This window comes from Ammospiza caudacuta, chromosome 29 (genome assembly GCF_027887145.1).
Source record: "Ammospiza caudacuta isolate bAmmCau1 chromosome 29, bAmmCau1.pri, whole genome shotgun sequence".
In the NCBI taxonomy this organism is placed as follows: Eukaryota; Metazoa; Chordata; class Aves; order Passeriformes; family Passerellidae; genus Ammospiza; species Ammospiza caudacuta.
Genome location: NC_080621.1, coordinates 1,481,707 through 1,497,913, shown reverse-complemented (window position 1 = coordinate 1,497,913; position 16,207 = coordinate 1,481,707). Strand labels below are relative to the sequence as shown.

Genomic DNA, 16,207 nt, shown 5'->3' with positions numbered 1-16,207 from the left:
AGGGGGTATGGGGTTTTATCGGGTTTGGGGTTATGAGGTTTGGGGTTTGGGGTTTTATGGGGTTTTGGCTGGATTTGGGGGTGTCCCCGTGTCCCCTGTCACGGTGTCCCCTGTGTCCCCAGGTGCCACCCGCAGTTTCGGCTCGGCCAAGGCGCGTTACGCCTTCAGCGCGCGGGACAGGACGGAGCTGTCCCTGCGGGAAGGGGACATCGTGCGTGTCCTGAGCAAGAGGGGACAGCCGGGATGGTGGAAAGGGGAGATCTACGGCCGGGTATGGCACTGGGGACACTGGGGACACTGGGGACTCTGGGGACTCTGGGGACATTGGGGACGTTGGGGACACTGGGGACATGAGGGATGTTGGGGACATTGGGGACATTGGGGACACTGATGGGACATTGGGGACATTGGGGACATTGGGGACATGGGGGACACTGGGGACATTGGGGACTCTGGGGACATTGGGGTCATTGGGGACATTGGGGACATCGTGCGTGTCCTGAGCAAGAGGGGACAGCCGGGATGGTGGAAAGGGGAGATCTACGGCCGGGTATGGCACTGGGGACACTGGGGACTCTGGGGACTCTGGGGACACTGGGGACTCTGGGGACATTGGGGATGTTGGGGATGTTGGGGACATTGGGGACACAGGGACATTGGGGACGTTGGGGACACTGGGGACATGAGGGATGTTGGGGACATTGGGGACATTGGGGACACTGATGGGACATTGGGGACATTGGGGACACTGGGGACTCTGGGGACATCGGGGCATTGGGGACATTGGGGACATTGGGGACATTGGGGACATTGGGGACATGGGGGACACTGGGGACATTGGGGACTCTGGGGACATTGGGGACATTGGGGACATTGGGGACATCGTGCGTGTCCTGAGCAAGAAGGGACAGCCGGGATGGTGGAAAGGGGAGATCTATGGCCGGGTATGGCACTGGGGACACTGGGGACATTGGGGACACTGGGGACATTGGGGACATTGGGGACTCTGGGGACATTGGGGATGTTGGGGATGTTGGGGACATTGGGGACACAGGGACATTGGGGACGTTGGGGACACTGGGGACATGAGGGATGTTGGGGACATTGGGGACATTGGGGACACTGGGGACTCTGGGGACATCGGGGCATTTGGGACATTGGGGACATTGGGGACATTGGGGACATGGGGGACACTGGGGACACTGGGGACTCTGGGGACATCGGGGCATTTGGGACATTGGGGACATTGGGGACACTGGGGACATTGGGGACTCTGGGGACATTGGGGTCATTGGGGACATTGGGGACATCGTGCGTGTCCTGAGCAAGAGGGGACAGCCGGGATGGTGGAAAGGGGAGATCTACGGCCGGGTATGGCACTGGGGACACTGGGGACTCTGGGGACTCTGGGGACACTGGGGACTCTGGGGACATTGGGGATGTTGGGGACATTGGGGACACTGGGGACACAGGGACATTGGGGACGTTGGGGACACTGGGGACATGAGGGATGTTGGGGACATTGGGGACATTGGGGACACTGATGGGACATTGGGGACATTGGGGACACTGGGGACTCTGGGGACATCGGGGCATTGGGGACATTGGGGACATTGGGGACATTGGGGACATGGGGGACACTGGGGACATTGGGGACTCTGGGGACATTGGGGACATTGGGGACACTGGGGACATCGGGGACATCGTGCGTGTCCTGAGCAAGAGGGGACAGCCGGGATGGTGGAAAGGGAGAGATCTACGGCCGGGTATGGCACTGGGGACACTGGGGACATTGGGGACATTGGGGACATCGGGGGCGTTGGGGACACTGGGGACATTGGGGACAATGGAGACATGGAGGATACTGGGGACACTGGGGACATTGGGGACATTGGGGACACTGGGGACAGCGTGTGTGTCCTCAGCAAGAGGGGACATTGGGAATGGTGGAAGGGCAAGATCTATGGGCGGGTATGGCACTGTCCCCAACCCTGGGGACATTGGGGACACTGGGGACAATGGGGACAATATGGACACTGGGGATACTGGGGACCTTGGGGACATTGGGGGCTCTGGGGACATTGGGGGGACATTGGGGACATTGAGGGCATTGAGGACAATGGGGGTATTGGGGACATTGGGGACATGGGGGACATTGGGGACATTGGGGGGACATTGGGGACATTGGGGACACTGGGGGGACACTTGGGAGGGACAGAGGACAGAGGGGTCAGGAGACAGGGGGACACCTGGGAGGGGACACGGAACAGAGAAGGTGACACCAGGCAGGACGTTGGATGGGGAGAGAAGGTGACACCAGGCAGGACATGGGGACACCAGGTTGGGTGTCCCCCCTGAGTGTCCCCCAAGATGTCCCCATGTCCCCTGTCCGTGTCCGTCTCTCCCCAGGTCGGTTGGTTTCCCGCCAATTACGTCGACGAGGATTTCTCTGATTATTGCTGATTGTGGGGCCACCCCGATGTCCCCAATGCTGTCCCCAACGATGTCCCCAAGGATGTCCCAACGATGTCCCCAACGCTGTCCCCAACGATGTCCCAATGATGTCCCCAACGCTGTCCCCAATGATGTCCCAATGATGTCCCCAACGACGTCCCAATGATGTCCCAATGATGTCCCCAACGATGTCCCAACAATGTCCCCAACGATGTCCCCAACGATGTCCCAACAATGTCCCCAATGATGTCCCAACGATGTCCCCAACGATGCCCCAACGATGCCCCAACGATGTCCCCAACGATGTCCCAACAATGTCCCCAACGATGTCCCCAACGATGTCCCAACAATGTCCCCAACGATGTCCCCAATGATGTCCCCACGATGTCACAACAACGTCCCAATGATGTCCCCAACGATGTCCCAATGATGTCCCCACTATGTCCCCCACGATGTCCCCAACGATGTCCCCAAGGATGTCCCCACGATGTCCCCAATGATGTCCCCAAGGATGTCCCCAATAATGTCCCCAATGATGTCCCAATGATGTCCCCACGATGCCCCCAACGATGTCCCCAACGATGTCCTCAATGATGTCCCAATGATGTCCCAACGACGTCCCAATGATGTCCCCAACGATGTCCCCAACGATGTCCCCACGATGTCCCCAATGATGCCCCCAAATTGTTTCTGTCCCATTAAACCGGGTTTGGCTCCAGTATTGTGTGAATTCCGGGGATTTTGGGGTGAATTCTGGGGATTTTGGGGTGAATTTTGGGGGTTTTGGGTCAGGAGGGTCCCTCGCACACCCAGCTCAGGGGGTCCCACAGGGACAATCCCAGTATGATCCCAGTTCAATCCCAGTAGGATCCCAGTTCAATCCCAGTATGATCCCAGTTCAATCCCAGTATGATCCCAGTATGATCCCAGTTCCATCCCAGTTCAATCCCAGTTCGATCCCAGTTCAATCCCAGTTCAATCCCAGTTCAATCCCAGTTCAATCCCAGTTCGATCCCAGTTCGATCCCAGTTCAGTCCCAGTTCAATCCCAGTATGATCCCAGTTCGATCCCAGTTCAATCCCAGTTCAATCCCAGCTCGATCCCAGTTCAATCCCAGTTCAATCCCAGTTCGTTCCCAGTTCAATCCCAGTTCGATCCCAGTTCAATCCCAGTCCACACACACATTTATTGTTATTTTTCCCAATTCTGTGGCTTTTGGGATGAATTCCGGGGATTTTGGGGTGATTTTCCGGGGATTTTGGGGTGAATTTCGGGGGTTTTGGGTCAGGAGGGTCCCTCGCACACCCAGCTCAGGGGTTTCTCGCAGGGATAATCGGCCCAGAGCCCGTCGGGCCCCACGGCCGCGCAGTTCTCCCGGGTTCCCCCGTTGGGCTCGCCCGGCTGCCAAAAACTGACCCCAAAAAGAGAAAAAACGGGGTCAGGATCATGAAAATCCCAAAAATCCCAAAAATCCCACCCCAAATTACACCCAAATTGCAAAAAAAAATCCCGAAAATCCCAAGCAAATCTTCACAAAATCCCACTCAAATCCCAAAAATCCGCCCCCAAAATTGTCCAAAATCCCCAAGTGCACAAAAACCTGTAAATCCCATAAATAATCCCATAAATCCCCTAAATTATCCAAAATATCCCAAAATAATCCCATAAATCCCCTAAATTATCCAAAATATCCCAAAATAATCCCATAAATCCCCTAAATTAGCCAAAATTTCCCATAAATAATCCCAAAATTTCCCTAAATAGTCCCAAAATCCCTCCTCAAGTTCCACCCAAATCCCCAAAAATATCCAAAAAATCTCACAAAAATCCCCACCAAATTCTCCCCAAAAACCCCATAAAAATCCCATAAATGACCCCAAAACCCCCAAAAACCATCCCATAAATGCCTCAAAAAATCCCAGAAATGACCCCATTAAAAAATCCCCTAAATGACCCGAAAATCCCATTAATTATCCCAAGAACTCCATCAATGACCCCAAAAATCCCATAAAAATCCCATAAACTCCCCCAAAACCCCCACAAATTGCCCCAAAAATCCCCTAAAAATCCCATAAATGGCCCCAAAAATGACCCCAAAAATCCCATAAAAATCCTAAAACCCCATAAATGACCCCATATATCCCATAAATAATCCCACAAATTAACCCAAATACCTCATAAATAATCCCGTGGAGGACACCAAAAATCCCATTAAAACCCCATAAACGACCCCAAAAACCCCATAAATGACACCAAAAATGACCCTAAAACTCCCATAGAAATCCCAAAACCCCCATAAATGACCCCAAAAACCCCAAAATCCCAAAAATTACCCTAAACCTGTCCCTGGGTCCCCAGGGCGGTGCCGTCCCCACAGCTCCAGGCGCCATAAATGACCCCAAAAATCCCATAAATTACCCCAAATATGACCCCAAAACCCACATAAATGACCCCATAAATGACCCCAAAAATCCCATAAATGGCCCCAAAAATTACCCCAAAAATCCCATTAAAATCCCAAAAATTACCCCAAAAATCCCATTAAAATCCCATAAATGACCCCAAAAACCCCATAAATGACCCCAAAAATCCCATAAAAATCCCATAAATGATCCCAAAAACCCCAAAATCCCATAAAAACCCCAAACCTGTCCCTGGGTCCCCAGGGCGGTGCCGTCCCTGCAGCTCCAGGCGCCATAAATGACCCCAAAAATCCCATAAATGACCCCAAATATGACCCCAAAACCCACATAAATGACCCCATAAATGACCCCCAAAATCCCATAAATGGCCCCAAAAATTACCCCAAAAATCCCATTAAAATCACAAAAATTACCCCAAAAATCCCATTAAAATCCCATAAATGACCCCAAAAATCCCATTAAAATCCCATAAATGACCCCAAAAATCCCATAAATGACCCCAAAAATCCCATTAAAATCCCATAAATGACCCCAAAAACCCCATAAATGACCCCAAAAATCCCATAAAAATCCCATAAATGATCCCAAAAACCCCAAAATCCCATAAAAACCCCAAACCTGTCCCGTGTCCCCAGGGCGGTGCCGTCCCCGCGGCTCCAGGTCCCATAAATGACCCCAAAAATCCCATAAATGACCCCAAATATGACCCCAAAACCCACATAAATGACCCCATAAATGACCCCAAAAACCCCATAAATGACCCCAAATATGACCCCAAAACCCACATAAATGACCCCATAAATGACCCCAAAAATCCCATAAATGGCCCCAAAAATTACCCCAAAAATCCCATTAAAATCACAAAAATTACCCCAAAAATCCCATTAAAATCCCATAAATGACCCCAAAAATCCCATAAATGACCCCAAAAATCCCATTAAAATCCCATAAATGACCCCAAAAATCCCATAAATGACCCCAAAAATCCCATTAAAATCCCATAAATTATCCCAAAAACCCCATAAATGACCCCAAAAATCCCATTAAAATCCCATAAATGATCCTCAAAACCCCAAAATCCCATAAAAACCCCAAACCTGTCCCGTGTCCCCAGGGCGGTGCCGTCCCCGCGGCTCCAGGTCCCATAAATGACCCCAAAAATCCCATAAATGACCCCAAATATGACCCCAAAACCCACATAAATGGCCCCAAAAATGACCCCAAAAACCCCATAAAAATCCCAAAACCGCCATAAATGACCCCAAAAACCCTAAAATCCCATAAAATCCCCAAACCTGTCCCGTGTCCCCAGGGCGGTGCCGTCCCCGCGGCTCCAGGGCCCATTAATGACCCCAAATATCGCATAAATAATCCCATAAATGACCCCAAAAATCCCATAAATGACCCCAAAACTCCCCAAAAAATCCCATAAATTATCCCAAAATCCCCACAAATGACCCCAAAGACCCCATAAATGTCCCCAAACCCCCAAACCTGTCCGTGGGTCCCAGGGCGGTGCCGTCCCCGCGGCTCCAGGTCCCCTCCCGGTCGCTGTCGCGGATCCCGAGCCAGGACGGGCCCCGGAGCTGGGCCTGGACCAGGGCCTGAAACCAGTGCGGACCAGTACGGACCAGTACAAACCAGTATGGACCAGTACAGACCAGTACGGACCAGTACGGACCAGTACAAACCAGTATGGACCAGTACAGACCAGTACGGACCAGTACGGACCAGTACGGACCAGTATGGACCAGTATGGACCAGTACGGACCAGTACGGACCAGTACGGACCAGTATGGACCAGTACAGACCAGTACGGACCAGTACGGACCAGTACGGACCAGTACAAACCAGTATGGACCAGTACAGACCAGTACGGACCAGTACGGACCAGTACGGACCAGTACAAACCAGTATGGACCAGTACAGACCAGTACGGACCAGTACGGACCAGTACGGACCAGTGCGGACCAGTACGGACCAGTATGGACCAGTACGGACCAGTATGGACCAGTACGGACCAGTATGGACCGGTACGGACCAGTATGGACCAGTACGGACCAGTACGGACCAGTACGGACCAGTACAAACCAGTATGGACCAGTACAAACCAGTATGGACCAGTACAGACCAGTATGGACCAGTACAGACCAGTGCGGACCAGTACGGACCAGTATGGACCAGTACGGACCAGTACAAACCAGTATGGACCGGTATGGACCAGTATGGACCAGTACGGACCAGTACGGACCAGTATGGACCAGTACGGACCAGTATGGACCAGTATGGACCAGTACGGACCAGTACAAACCAGTATGGACCAGTACGGACCAGTACGGACCAGTATGGACCAGTACGGACCAGTACAAACCAGTACGGACCAGTACGGACCAGTACAAACCAGTATGGACCAGTACAGACCAGTACGGACCAGTACGGACCAGTACGGACCAGTATGGACCAGTATGGACCAGTACGGACCAGTACGGACCAGTACGGACCAGTATGGACCAGTATGGACCAGTACGGACCAGTACGGACCAGTATGGACCAGTACGGACCAGTACAAACCAGTATGGACCAGTACAGACCAGTACGGACCAGTACGGACCAGTACGGACCAGTGCGGACCAGTACGGACCAGTATGGACCAGTATGGACCAGTATGGACCAGTACAGACCAGTACAGACCAGTATGGACCAGTACGGACCAGTACAAACCAGTATGGACCAGTACGGACCAGTACGGACCAGTACGGACCAGTATGGACCAGTACAGACCAGTACAGACCAGTATGGACCAGTACGGACCAGTACAAACCAGTATGGACCAGTACGGACCAGTACGGACCAGTACGGACCAGTATGGACCAGTATGGACCAGTACAGACCAGTACAGACCAGTATGGACCAGTACGGACCAGTACGGACCAGTATGGACCAGTACGGACCAGTACAAACCAGTATGGACCAGTACAGACCAGTACAGACCAGTATGGACCAGTACGGACCAGTATGGACCAGTACAGACCAGTATGGACCAGTACAGACCAGTACAAACCAGTACAAACCAGTATGGACCAGTACAAACCAGTACAAACCAGTACGGACCAGTACGGACCAGTACAAACCAGTATGGACCAGTACAGACCAGTACGGACCAGTATGGACCAATATGGACCAGTACAGACCAGTACGGACCAGTACGGACCAGTATGGACCAGTACGGACCAGTATGGACCAGTATGGACCAGTACGGACCAGTACAAACCAGTATGGACCAGTACGGACCAGTACGGACCAGTATGGACCAGTACAGACCAGTACAAACCAGTATGGACCAGTACGGACCAGTACGGACCAGTACAAACCAGTATGGACCAGTATGGACCAGTACAGACCAGTATGGACCAATATGGACCAGTACAGACCAGTACGGACCAGTACGGACCAGTACGGACCAGTATGGACTGGGATAAACCAGTATAAACCAGTATGGGCCAGTATGGATTGATATAAACCAGTACAAACCAGTATGGGCCAGTATGGACCAGTATAAACCGGTATTGACCTATATGGATCATTATAAACCAGTATAAACCAGTATGGACCAGTATAGACCAGGATGGACTGGTGTGGACCAGTATAAACCAGTATAAACCAGTATGGACCGGGATAAACCAGTATGGACCAGTACAGACCAGTATAAACCAGTATGGACAAGTATAAACCGGTATGGACCGGTATGGACTGGGATAAACCAGTATAAACCAGTATGGACTGGGATAAACCAGTATAAACCAGTATGGACCAGTATGAACTGGGATAAACCAGTATAAACCAGTATAAACCAGTATAAACCAGTATGCACCAGTATGGACTGGGATAAACCAGTATGGACTGGGATAAACCAGTATAAACCAGTATAAACCAGTATAAACCAGTATGGACTGGGATAAACCAGTATAAACCAGTATGGACCAGTATGAACTGGGATAAACCAGTATAAACCAGTATAAACCAGTATAAACCAGTATGCACCAGTATGGACTGGGATAAACCAGTATAAACCAGTATAAACCAGTATAAACCAGTATAAACCAGTATGGACTGGGATAAACCAGTATAAACCAGTATGGACCAGTATGAACTGGGATAAACCAGTATAAACCAGTATAAACCAGTATAAACCAGTATGCACCAGTATGGACTGGGATAAACCAGTATAAACCAGTATGGACCAGTATGAACTGGGATAAACCAGTATGGACTGGGATAAACCAGTATAAACCAGTATGGACAAGTATAAACCAGTATAAACCAGTATGGACTGGGATAAACCAGTATAAACCAGTATAAACCAGTATAAACCAGTATGGACTGGGATAAACCAGTATAAACCAGTATGGACCAGTATAAACCAGTATGGACCAGTATGAACTGGGATAAACCAGTATAAACCAGTATAAACCAGTATGGACTGGGATAAACCAGTATAAACCAGTATGGACCAGTATGAACTGGGATAAACCAGTATAAACCAGTATAAACCAGTATAAACCAGTATGCACCAGTATGGACTGGGATAAACCAGTATAAACCAGTATAAACCAGTATGGACTTGGATAAACCAGTATAAACCAGTATGGACCAGTATGAACTGGGATAAACCAGTATAAACCAGTATAAACCAGTATAAACCAGTATGCACCAGTATGGACTGGGATAAACCAGTATGGACTGGGATAAACCAGTATAAACCAGTATAAACCAGTATAAACCAGTATGGACTGGGATAAACCAGTATAAACCAGTATGGACCAGTATAAACCAGTATGGACCAGTATGAACTGGGATAAACCAGTATAAACCAGTATAAACCAGTATGGACTGGGATAAACCAGTATAAACCAGTATGGACCAGTATGAACTGGGATAAACCAGTATAAACCAGTATAAACCAGTATAAACCAGTATGCACCAGTATGGACTGGGATAAACCAGTATAAACCAGTATAAACCAGTATAAACCAGTATAAACCAGTATGGACCGGGATAAACCAGTATAAACCAGTACGGACCAGTATTGGGATTTTAGGGTTTGTGGGGATTTCGGGATTTTTGGGAATTTATGGGATTTTTGAGCTTTCCAGAATTAATGGGATTTAGGGGGAAATTTGGGATTTATGGGAATTTTTGGGGGGATTTTTTTGGATATTTTTAAATTTTTTATATTCCCAGAATTAATGAGATTTATGGCAAATTTGGAATCATTTTTTGGAATTTTTTGGGGATTTTTTAGGGATTTTTAAAATTTTTGATATTCCCAGAATTACTGAGATTTATGGCAAATTTGGAATCATTTTTTGGATTTTTTTGGGCATTTTCTTAGGTTTTTTTGTTTTTTTTTTTTGATATTCCCAAAATTAATGAGATTGATAGGAAATTTGGGATATTTTTGGGGAATTTTTGGGGATTTTTGGCCTCACCTTCTCCTCGCTGTCGTCGACCTCGAGCAGGCGCGCGCCCAGGGCCCAGCAGAAAGTTCTGGAATTGTCCCAGGAGGCGGCGAAGGAGGAGAAGAAATAACAGGAACTGCGGAAAAACACCCAACCCTGCGAGCAGGGCAGGAGATCTGGGGGGAAAAACGAAAATTTTGGGTCAAAATGGGGAAAAATCAAAAAAAAATGGGGAAAATAAAAAAAAAAAAATGGGTCAGAACAGGGAAAATACAAAAAAATTGGGATAAAAATGGGGAAAATCACGAAAAAATTGGGGTCAAAATGGGGAAATCCTAAAGATTTGGGAAAAATCCACAAAAATTTGGGGTTGGGATGGAGAAAATCCTAAAAATTTGGGTCAGAATGGGGAAAATCCCAAAGATTTGGGGTCAAGATGGGAAAAATCAGGGAAATTTTTGGGAATATCCCAAAAATTTGGGGAAAATCCCCAAAATTTGGGGTCCAAATGAGGAAAATCTGGAAAACTTTGGGGTCAAAATGGGGAAAATCCCAAAAATTTGGGGTCAAGATTGGGGAAACCCCAAAAAGTGGGGTCGGAATGAGAAAAAAAAAATCCAAAAATTGGGGTCAAGATTGGGAAAATCCCAAAAATTTGGGGTCAGGTTTGGGGGAAATCCCAAAAATTTGGGGTCAAGATGGGGAAAATCCCAAAGATTTCGGGTCGGTATTGGAGAGAAACCTGAAAAATTTGGGTCAGGATGGGGAAAATTCCAAATATTTGGGGGAAATCCCAAAAATTTGGGATAGGGAAAGCGGAAATCCAAAGAAATTTGGGGTCAAAATGGGGAAAATCCCAAAAATTTGGGGTCAAAATGGGGAAAATCCCAAAAGATTTGGAGTCAAGATTGGGAGAAAAATCCCAAAAATTTGAGGTCAGGTTTGGGGGAAACCCCAAAAATTTGGGGTTGGGAGGGAGAAAATCCTAAAAATTTGGGCCAGAATGGGGCAAATCCCAAAGATTTGGGGTCAAGATGGGAAAAATCAGGGAAATTTTTGGGAATATCCCAAAAATTTGGGGAAAATCCCCAAAATTTGGGGTCCAAATGAGGAAAATCTGGAAAACTTTGGGGTCAAAATGGGGAAAATCCCAAAAATTTGGGGTCAAGATTGGGGAAACCCCAAAAAGTGGGGTCGGAATGAGAAAAAAAAAATCCAAAAATTGGGGTCAAGATTGGGAAAATCCCAAAAATTTGGGGTCAGGTTTGGGGGAAATCCCAAAAATTTGGGGTCAAGATGGGGAAAATCCCAAAGATTTCGGGTCGGTATTGGAGAGAAACCTGAAAAATTTGGGTCAGGATGGGGAAAATTCCAAATATTTGGGGGAAATCCCAAAAATTTGGGATAGGGAAAGCGGAAATCCAAAGAAATTTGGGGTCAAAATGGGGAAAATCCCAAAAATTTGGGGTCAAAATGGGGAAAATCCCAAAAGATTTGGAGTCAAGATTGGGAGAAAAATCCCAAAAATTTGAGGTCAGGTTTGGGGGAAACCCCAAAAATTTGGGGTTGGGAGGGAGAAAATCCTAAAAATTTGGGCCAGAATGGGGCAAATCCCAAAGATTTGGGGTCAAGATGGGAAAAAATCTGGGAAATTTTTGGGAATATCCCAAAAATTTGGGGAAAATCCCCAAAATTTGGGGTCAAAATGAGGAAAATCTGGAAAACTTTGGGGTCAAAATGGGGAAAATCCCAAAAATTTGGGGTCAAAATGGGGAAAATCACAAAAAATTTGGAGTCAAGATTGGGAGAAAAATCCCAAAAATTTGGGGTCAGGTTTGGGGGAAACCCCAAAAATTTGTGGTTGGGAGGGAGAAAATCCTAAAAAATTTGGATCAAGATGGGGGAAATTCCAAAAGTTTGGAGTCAAAATGGGGAAAAGATGGAAAAATTTGGGGTCAGGATTGGGAAAATCCCAAGAAATTGGGGAAAAGTGGGGGAAACTGGAGAAAAAATGGGAAACATTGGAAAAATTTGGAAACATTGGGGAACTCCAGAAAACTTGGGGAAAAATTGGGAAAATGTTGGCAACATTTTGGGGAAAAATGAGAAAAATCCAGAAAATATGTGGGAAAACTGGAGAAAACTTGGGAACATTTGTAAAAATTTGGGAAAATTTGCAAGAAATGTTGGAGGACTTGCAGAAAATCTGGGAAAATTGGGGAAAATTACAGAAAATAATTGGGGAAAATTACAGAAAATAATTGGGGAAAATGGGGAAAATTTGGGGAAAATTAGGGAAACCGTGGGAAAATTGTTGAAAATAATTAGGGGGAAATTTGGGGGAAAAATGGGAAAATTAGGGAAATCTGGGGAAAATGTGGGAAATATTGTAGCAAATTGGGAGAAAATTTGGGAAAAAAATTGGGGAAAATTAGGGAAAAAATGAGGAAAAATTAGAAAAAATGGAAATACTGGGAAAAATGGGGGGAAATTGGGAAAAACATGGAAAAACTTGGGAAAATTTTGGAAAATTGACTCACAGGCCTTGGAGCAAACGTCGCCGTCGGAGCCAAGCGGCTCCAGTTGCCCTTTTCCCAAATTTTCCCAAAAATTCGGGGAAAATTGGGGGGAAAATTGGAGGAAGTTGGGAAAATTGGGGGGAAAATTTTGGGGAAAATTGGGAAAAAATCTGGCAAAAATTAAAAAAAATTCTGCTGAAAATTGGGGAAAATAATTTGCGGAGATTGCAGAAAATTGGGGAAAATTTGGGAAATTTAGGGAGAATTTGGGGAAATTGTGGAAAAAAATTGGGGAAAATCCAGAAAAATTGGGGAAATATTGGCAAAAATTGGGAGAAAATTGGGGGAAAAATTGGGGAAAATTTTTAAAAAATCTAGGGGAAAATTGGGAAAATTCTAGGAAAATAATTTGGGGAAAATTGCAGAAAACTTTGAAAATATTGGATAAAATTGGGGAAACTTGGGAAAAATTTAGAGAAATTTAGGGAAAAGTCTGGAAAACTATTTTTGGAAAATTGGAGGAAAATTGGGGAAAATAATTAGAGGAAAATTGGAAAAATTGAGGGAAAATTGGGGAACTTAGGGAAAATTTAGGAAATTGCAGAAAATACGGTGAAAAGTGGAAGGAATTGAGAAAATAGAGGGAAAATTTGGGAAAATTTGGAAATATTGGGGAAATATTGGCAAAAATTGGGAGAAAATTGGGGGGAAAATTGGAGGAAGTTGGGAAAATTGGGGGAAAAATTTTGGGGAAAATTGGGAAAAAATCTGGCAAAAATTAAAAAAAATTCTGCTGAAAATTGGGGAAAATAATTTGCGGAGATTGCAGAAAATTGGGGAAAATTTGGGAAATTTAGGGAGAATTTGGGGAAATTGCAGAAAAAATTGGGGAAAATTTGGAAAAATTGGGGAAATATTGGCAAAAATTGGGAGAAAATTGGGGGAAAATTGGGGAAAATTTGAAAAAAATTGGGAAAAAATTGGGGGAAATGTGGGAAAAATGGGGGGAAAATTGGGAAAAATACTGGGAAAAAATGGGAAAATATTGGGAAAACTTGGGAAAAATTTTGAAAATTTCAGAAAAGTGACTCACGGGCCTTGGAGCAGACGTCGCGGTCGGAGCCGTGCGCCAGCCAGCGGCTCCAGTTGCCCTTTTCCCAAATTCCCCAAAAATTCGGGGAAAATTGAGAAAAATGGGGGGGAAATTGGGAAAAATTGGGAAAAATACTGGGAAAAAATGGGGAAAAAATGGGAAAAAATTGGGAAAACTTGGGAAAACTTTGAAAATTTCAGAAAAGTGACTCACGGGCCTTGGAGCAGACGTCGCGGTGGGAGCCGTGCGCCAGCCAGCGGCTCCAGTTGTGCTTTTCCCAAATTTGCCAAAAATTTGGGGAAAATTGCGAAAAATTGGGCGAAAATTGGGAAAAATACTGGGAAAAAATTGGGAAAACCTGGGGAATATTGGGGAAAATTTGTGAAAATTGACTCACGGGCCTTGGAGCAGACGTCGCGGTGGGAGCCGTGCGCCAGCCAGCGGCTCCAGTTGCCCTTTTCCCAAATTTCCCAAAAATTTGGGGAAAATTGCGAAAAATACTGGGAAAAAATGGGAAAAAAATGGGAAAAAATTGGGAAAACCTGGGGAACATTGGGGAAAATTTCAGAAAACTGACTCATGGGCCTTGGAGCAGACGTCGCGGTCGGAGCCGTGCGCCAGCCAGCGGCTCCAGTTGCCCTTTTCCCAAATTCCCCAAAAATTCGGGGAAAATTGTGAAAAATGGGGGGAAAATTGGGAAAAATTGGGAAAAATATTGGGAAAAAATGGGAAAAAAATGGGAAAAAATTGGGAAAACTTGGGAAAAATTTTGAAAATTTCCGAAAAGTGACTCACGGGCCTTGGAGCAGACGTCGCGGTGGGAGCCGTGCGCCAGCCAGTGGCTCCAGTTGCCTTTATCCCATATCTCCCAAAAATTCGGGCAAAATTGCGAAAAATGGGAGGAAAATTGGGAAAATTGGGAAAAATACTGGGAAAAAATGGGAAAAAAATGGGAAAAAATTGGGAAAACCTGGGGAACATTGGGGAAAATTTCCGAAAAGTGACTCACGGGCCTTGGAGCAGACGTCGCGGTCGGAGCCGTGCGCCAGCCAGCGGCTCCAGTTGCCCTTTTCCCAAATTCCCCAAAAATTCGGGGAAAATTGCGAAAAATGGGGGGAAAATTGGGAAAAATTGGGAAAAATACTGGGAAAAAAATGGGAAAAAAATGGGAAAAAAATGGGAAAAAATTGGGAAAACTTGGGAAAATTTTTGAAAATTTCCGAAAAGTGACTCACGGGCCTTGGAGCAGACGTCGCGGTGGGAGCCGTGCGCCAGCCAGTGGCTCCAGTTGCCTTTATCCCATATCTCCCAAAAATTCGGGCAAAATTGCGAAAAATGGGAGGAAAATTGGGAAAATTGGGAAAAATACTGGGAAAAAATGGGAAAAAAATGGGAAAAAATTGGGAAAACCTGGGAAAATTTTTGAAAATTTCAGAAAAGTGACTCACGGGCCTTGGAGCAGACGTCGCGGTGGGAGCCGTGCGCCAGCCAGCGGCTCCAGTTGCCCTTTTCCCAAATTCCCAAAAAAATCGGGGAAAATTACGAAAAATGGGGGGAAAATTGGGGAAAAAATTGGGAAAACTTGGGGAAATTTTTGAAAATTTCCGAAAAGTGACTCACGGGCCTTGGAGCAGACGTCGCGGTGGGAGCCGTGCGCCAGCCAGCGGCTCCAGTTGCCGGTGCCCGGGTAGAGCAGCACGCGCCGCTGGCGCTCGTGGCCGAAGTTGAAGTGCAGGGAGGTCCCGGCCAGGCCCAGCAGAGCCCCCCGGGCGCAGCCCCAGCGCTGCAGCCGCGACCCCGCCCGGCACGGCCGCAGGGCCACCAGCGCCGCGGGCGCGTCCCGGGTGGCGCCCGCGCAGAGCCCCGAGCCCGCGTGGCGCAGGAGACCCCCGGGCAGCCACTGCCAGCGCTGCCACGGAGACGAGGGGTCGCAGAGGGACAGCGACAGCCACTGGCCCGAGGCCACCACGCAGCCGGAGTGGTGCTGGTTGTAGAGCAGGAACCAGGGGGACGCTGCGGGGACACGAGGTGGCCGTCAGGAGATGGCCATGGCCACCAGGTGTTGGTTGGTGGCCACCAGGAGTTGGCTGGTGGCCATCAGCAGTTGGCCATGGTCACCAGGATTTGGTTGGTGGCCACCAGGAGTTGGTTGGTGGCCACCAGGATTTGGTTGGTGGCCACCAGGAGTTGGTTGGTGGCCATCAGGAGTTGGTTGGTGGCCATCAGGAGATGACCATGGTCACCAGGATTTGGTTGGTG

At 47.5% G+C, this 16,207-nt stretch overlaps 2 protein-coding genes across 2 annotated transcripts in view; one reads left to right on the top strand and one right to left on the bottom strand.

Annotated features, from left to right (window-relative positions):
- The window catches only part of VAV1 (vav guanine nucleotide exchange factor 1), an 80,927-nt gene extending 78,368 nt beyond the window's left edge, over positions 1–2,559 (top strand). Inside the window, exons 26-27 of the mRNA XM_058821415.1 lie at positions 123–271; positions 2,410–2,559. Of these exons, the coding sequence (XP_058677398.1) occupies positions 123–271; positions 2,410–2,463 (203 nt within the window). The 3' untranslated portion in view covers positions 2,464–2,559. The remainder of the gene's footprint in view (positions 1–122; positions 272–2,409) is intronic.
- A 1,123-nt stretch (positions 2,560–3,682) lies between these two features.
- On the bottom strand, positions 3,683–16,171 carry LOC131569153 (uncharacterized). Its single transcript, XM_058821377.1, has 5 exons — positions 16,051–16,171; positions 15,569–15,961; positions 10,367–10,512; positions 6,372–6,481; positions 3,683–3,865 (listed from the first exon to the last, which is right to left on the bottom strand). The coding sequence occupies exons 1-5, from the start codon at positions 16,169–16,171 to the stop codon at positions 3,739–3,741; spliced, it is 897 nt and encodes a 298-aa protein (XP_058677360.1). The 3' UTR covers positions 3,683–3,738.
- Between the last annotated feature and the right edge of the window lie 36 nt (positions 16,172–16,207).

Coding starts and splice junctions, on each gene's coding strand:
- LOC131569153 (XM_058821377.1), bottom strand. CDS start 16,171: ATGGCCACCAACCAACTCCTGATGGCCACCAACCAACTCCTGGTGGCC. Junction 15,962..16,050: donor CCTGGTGACCATGGCCAACT/GCTGATGGCCAC, acceptor GTGTCCCCGCAG/CGTCCCCCTGGTTCCTGCTC. Junction 6,482..10,366: donor TCGACGACAGCGAGGAGAAG/GTGAGGCCAAAA, acceptor CACTGGTTTCAG/GCCCTGGTCCAGGCCCAGCT.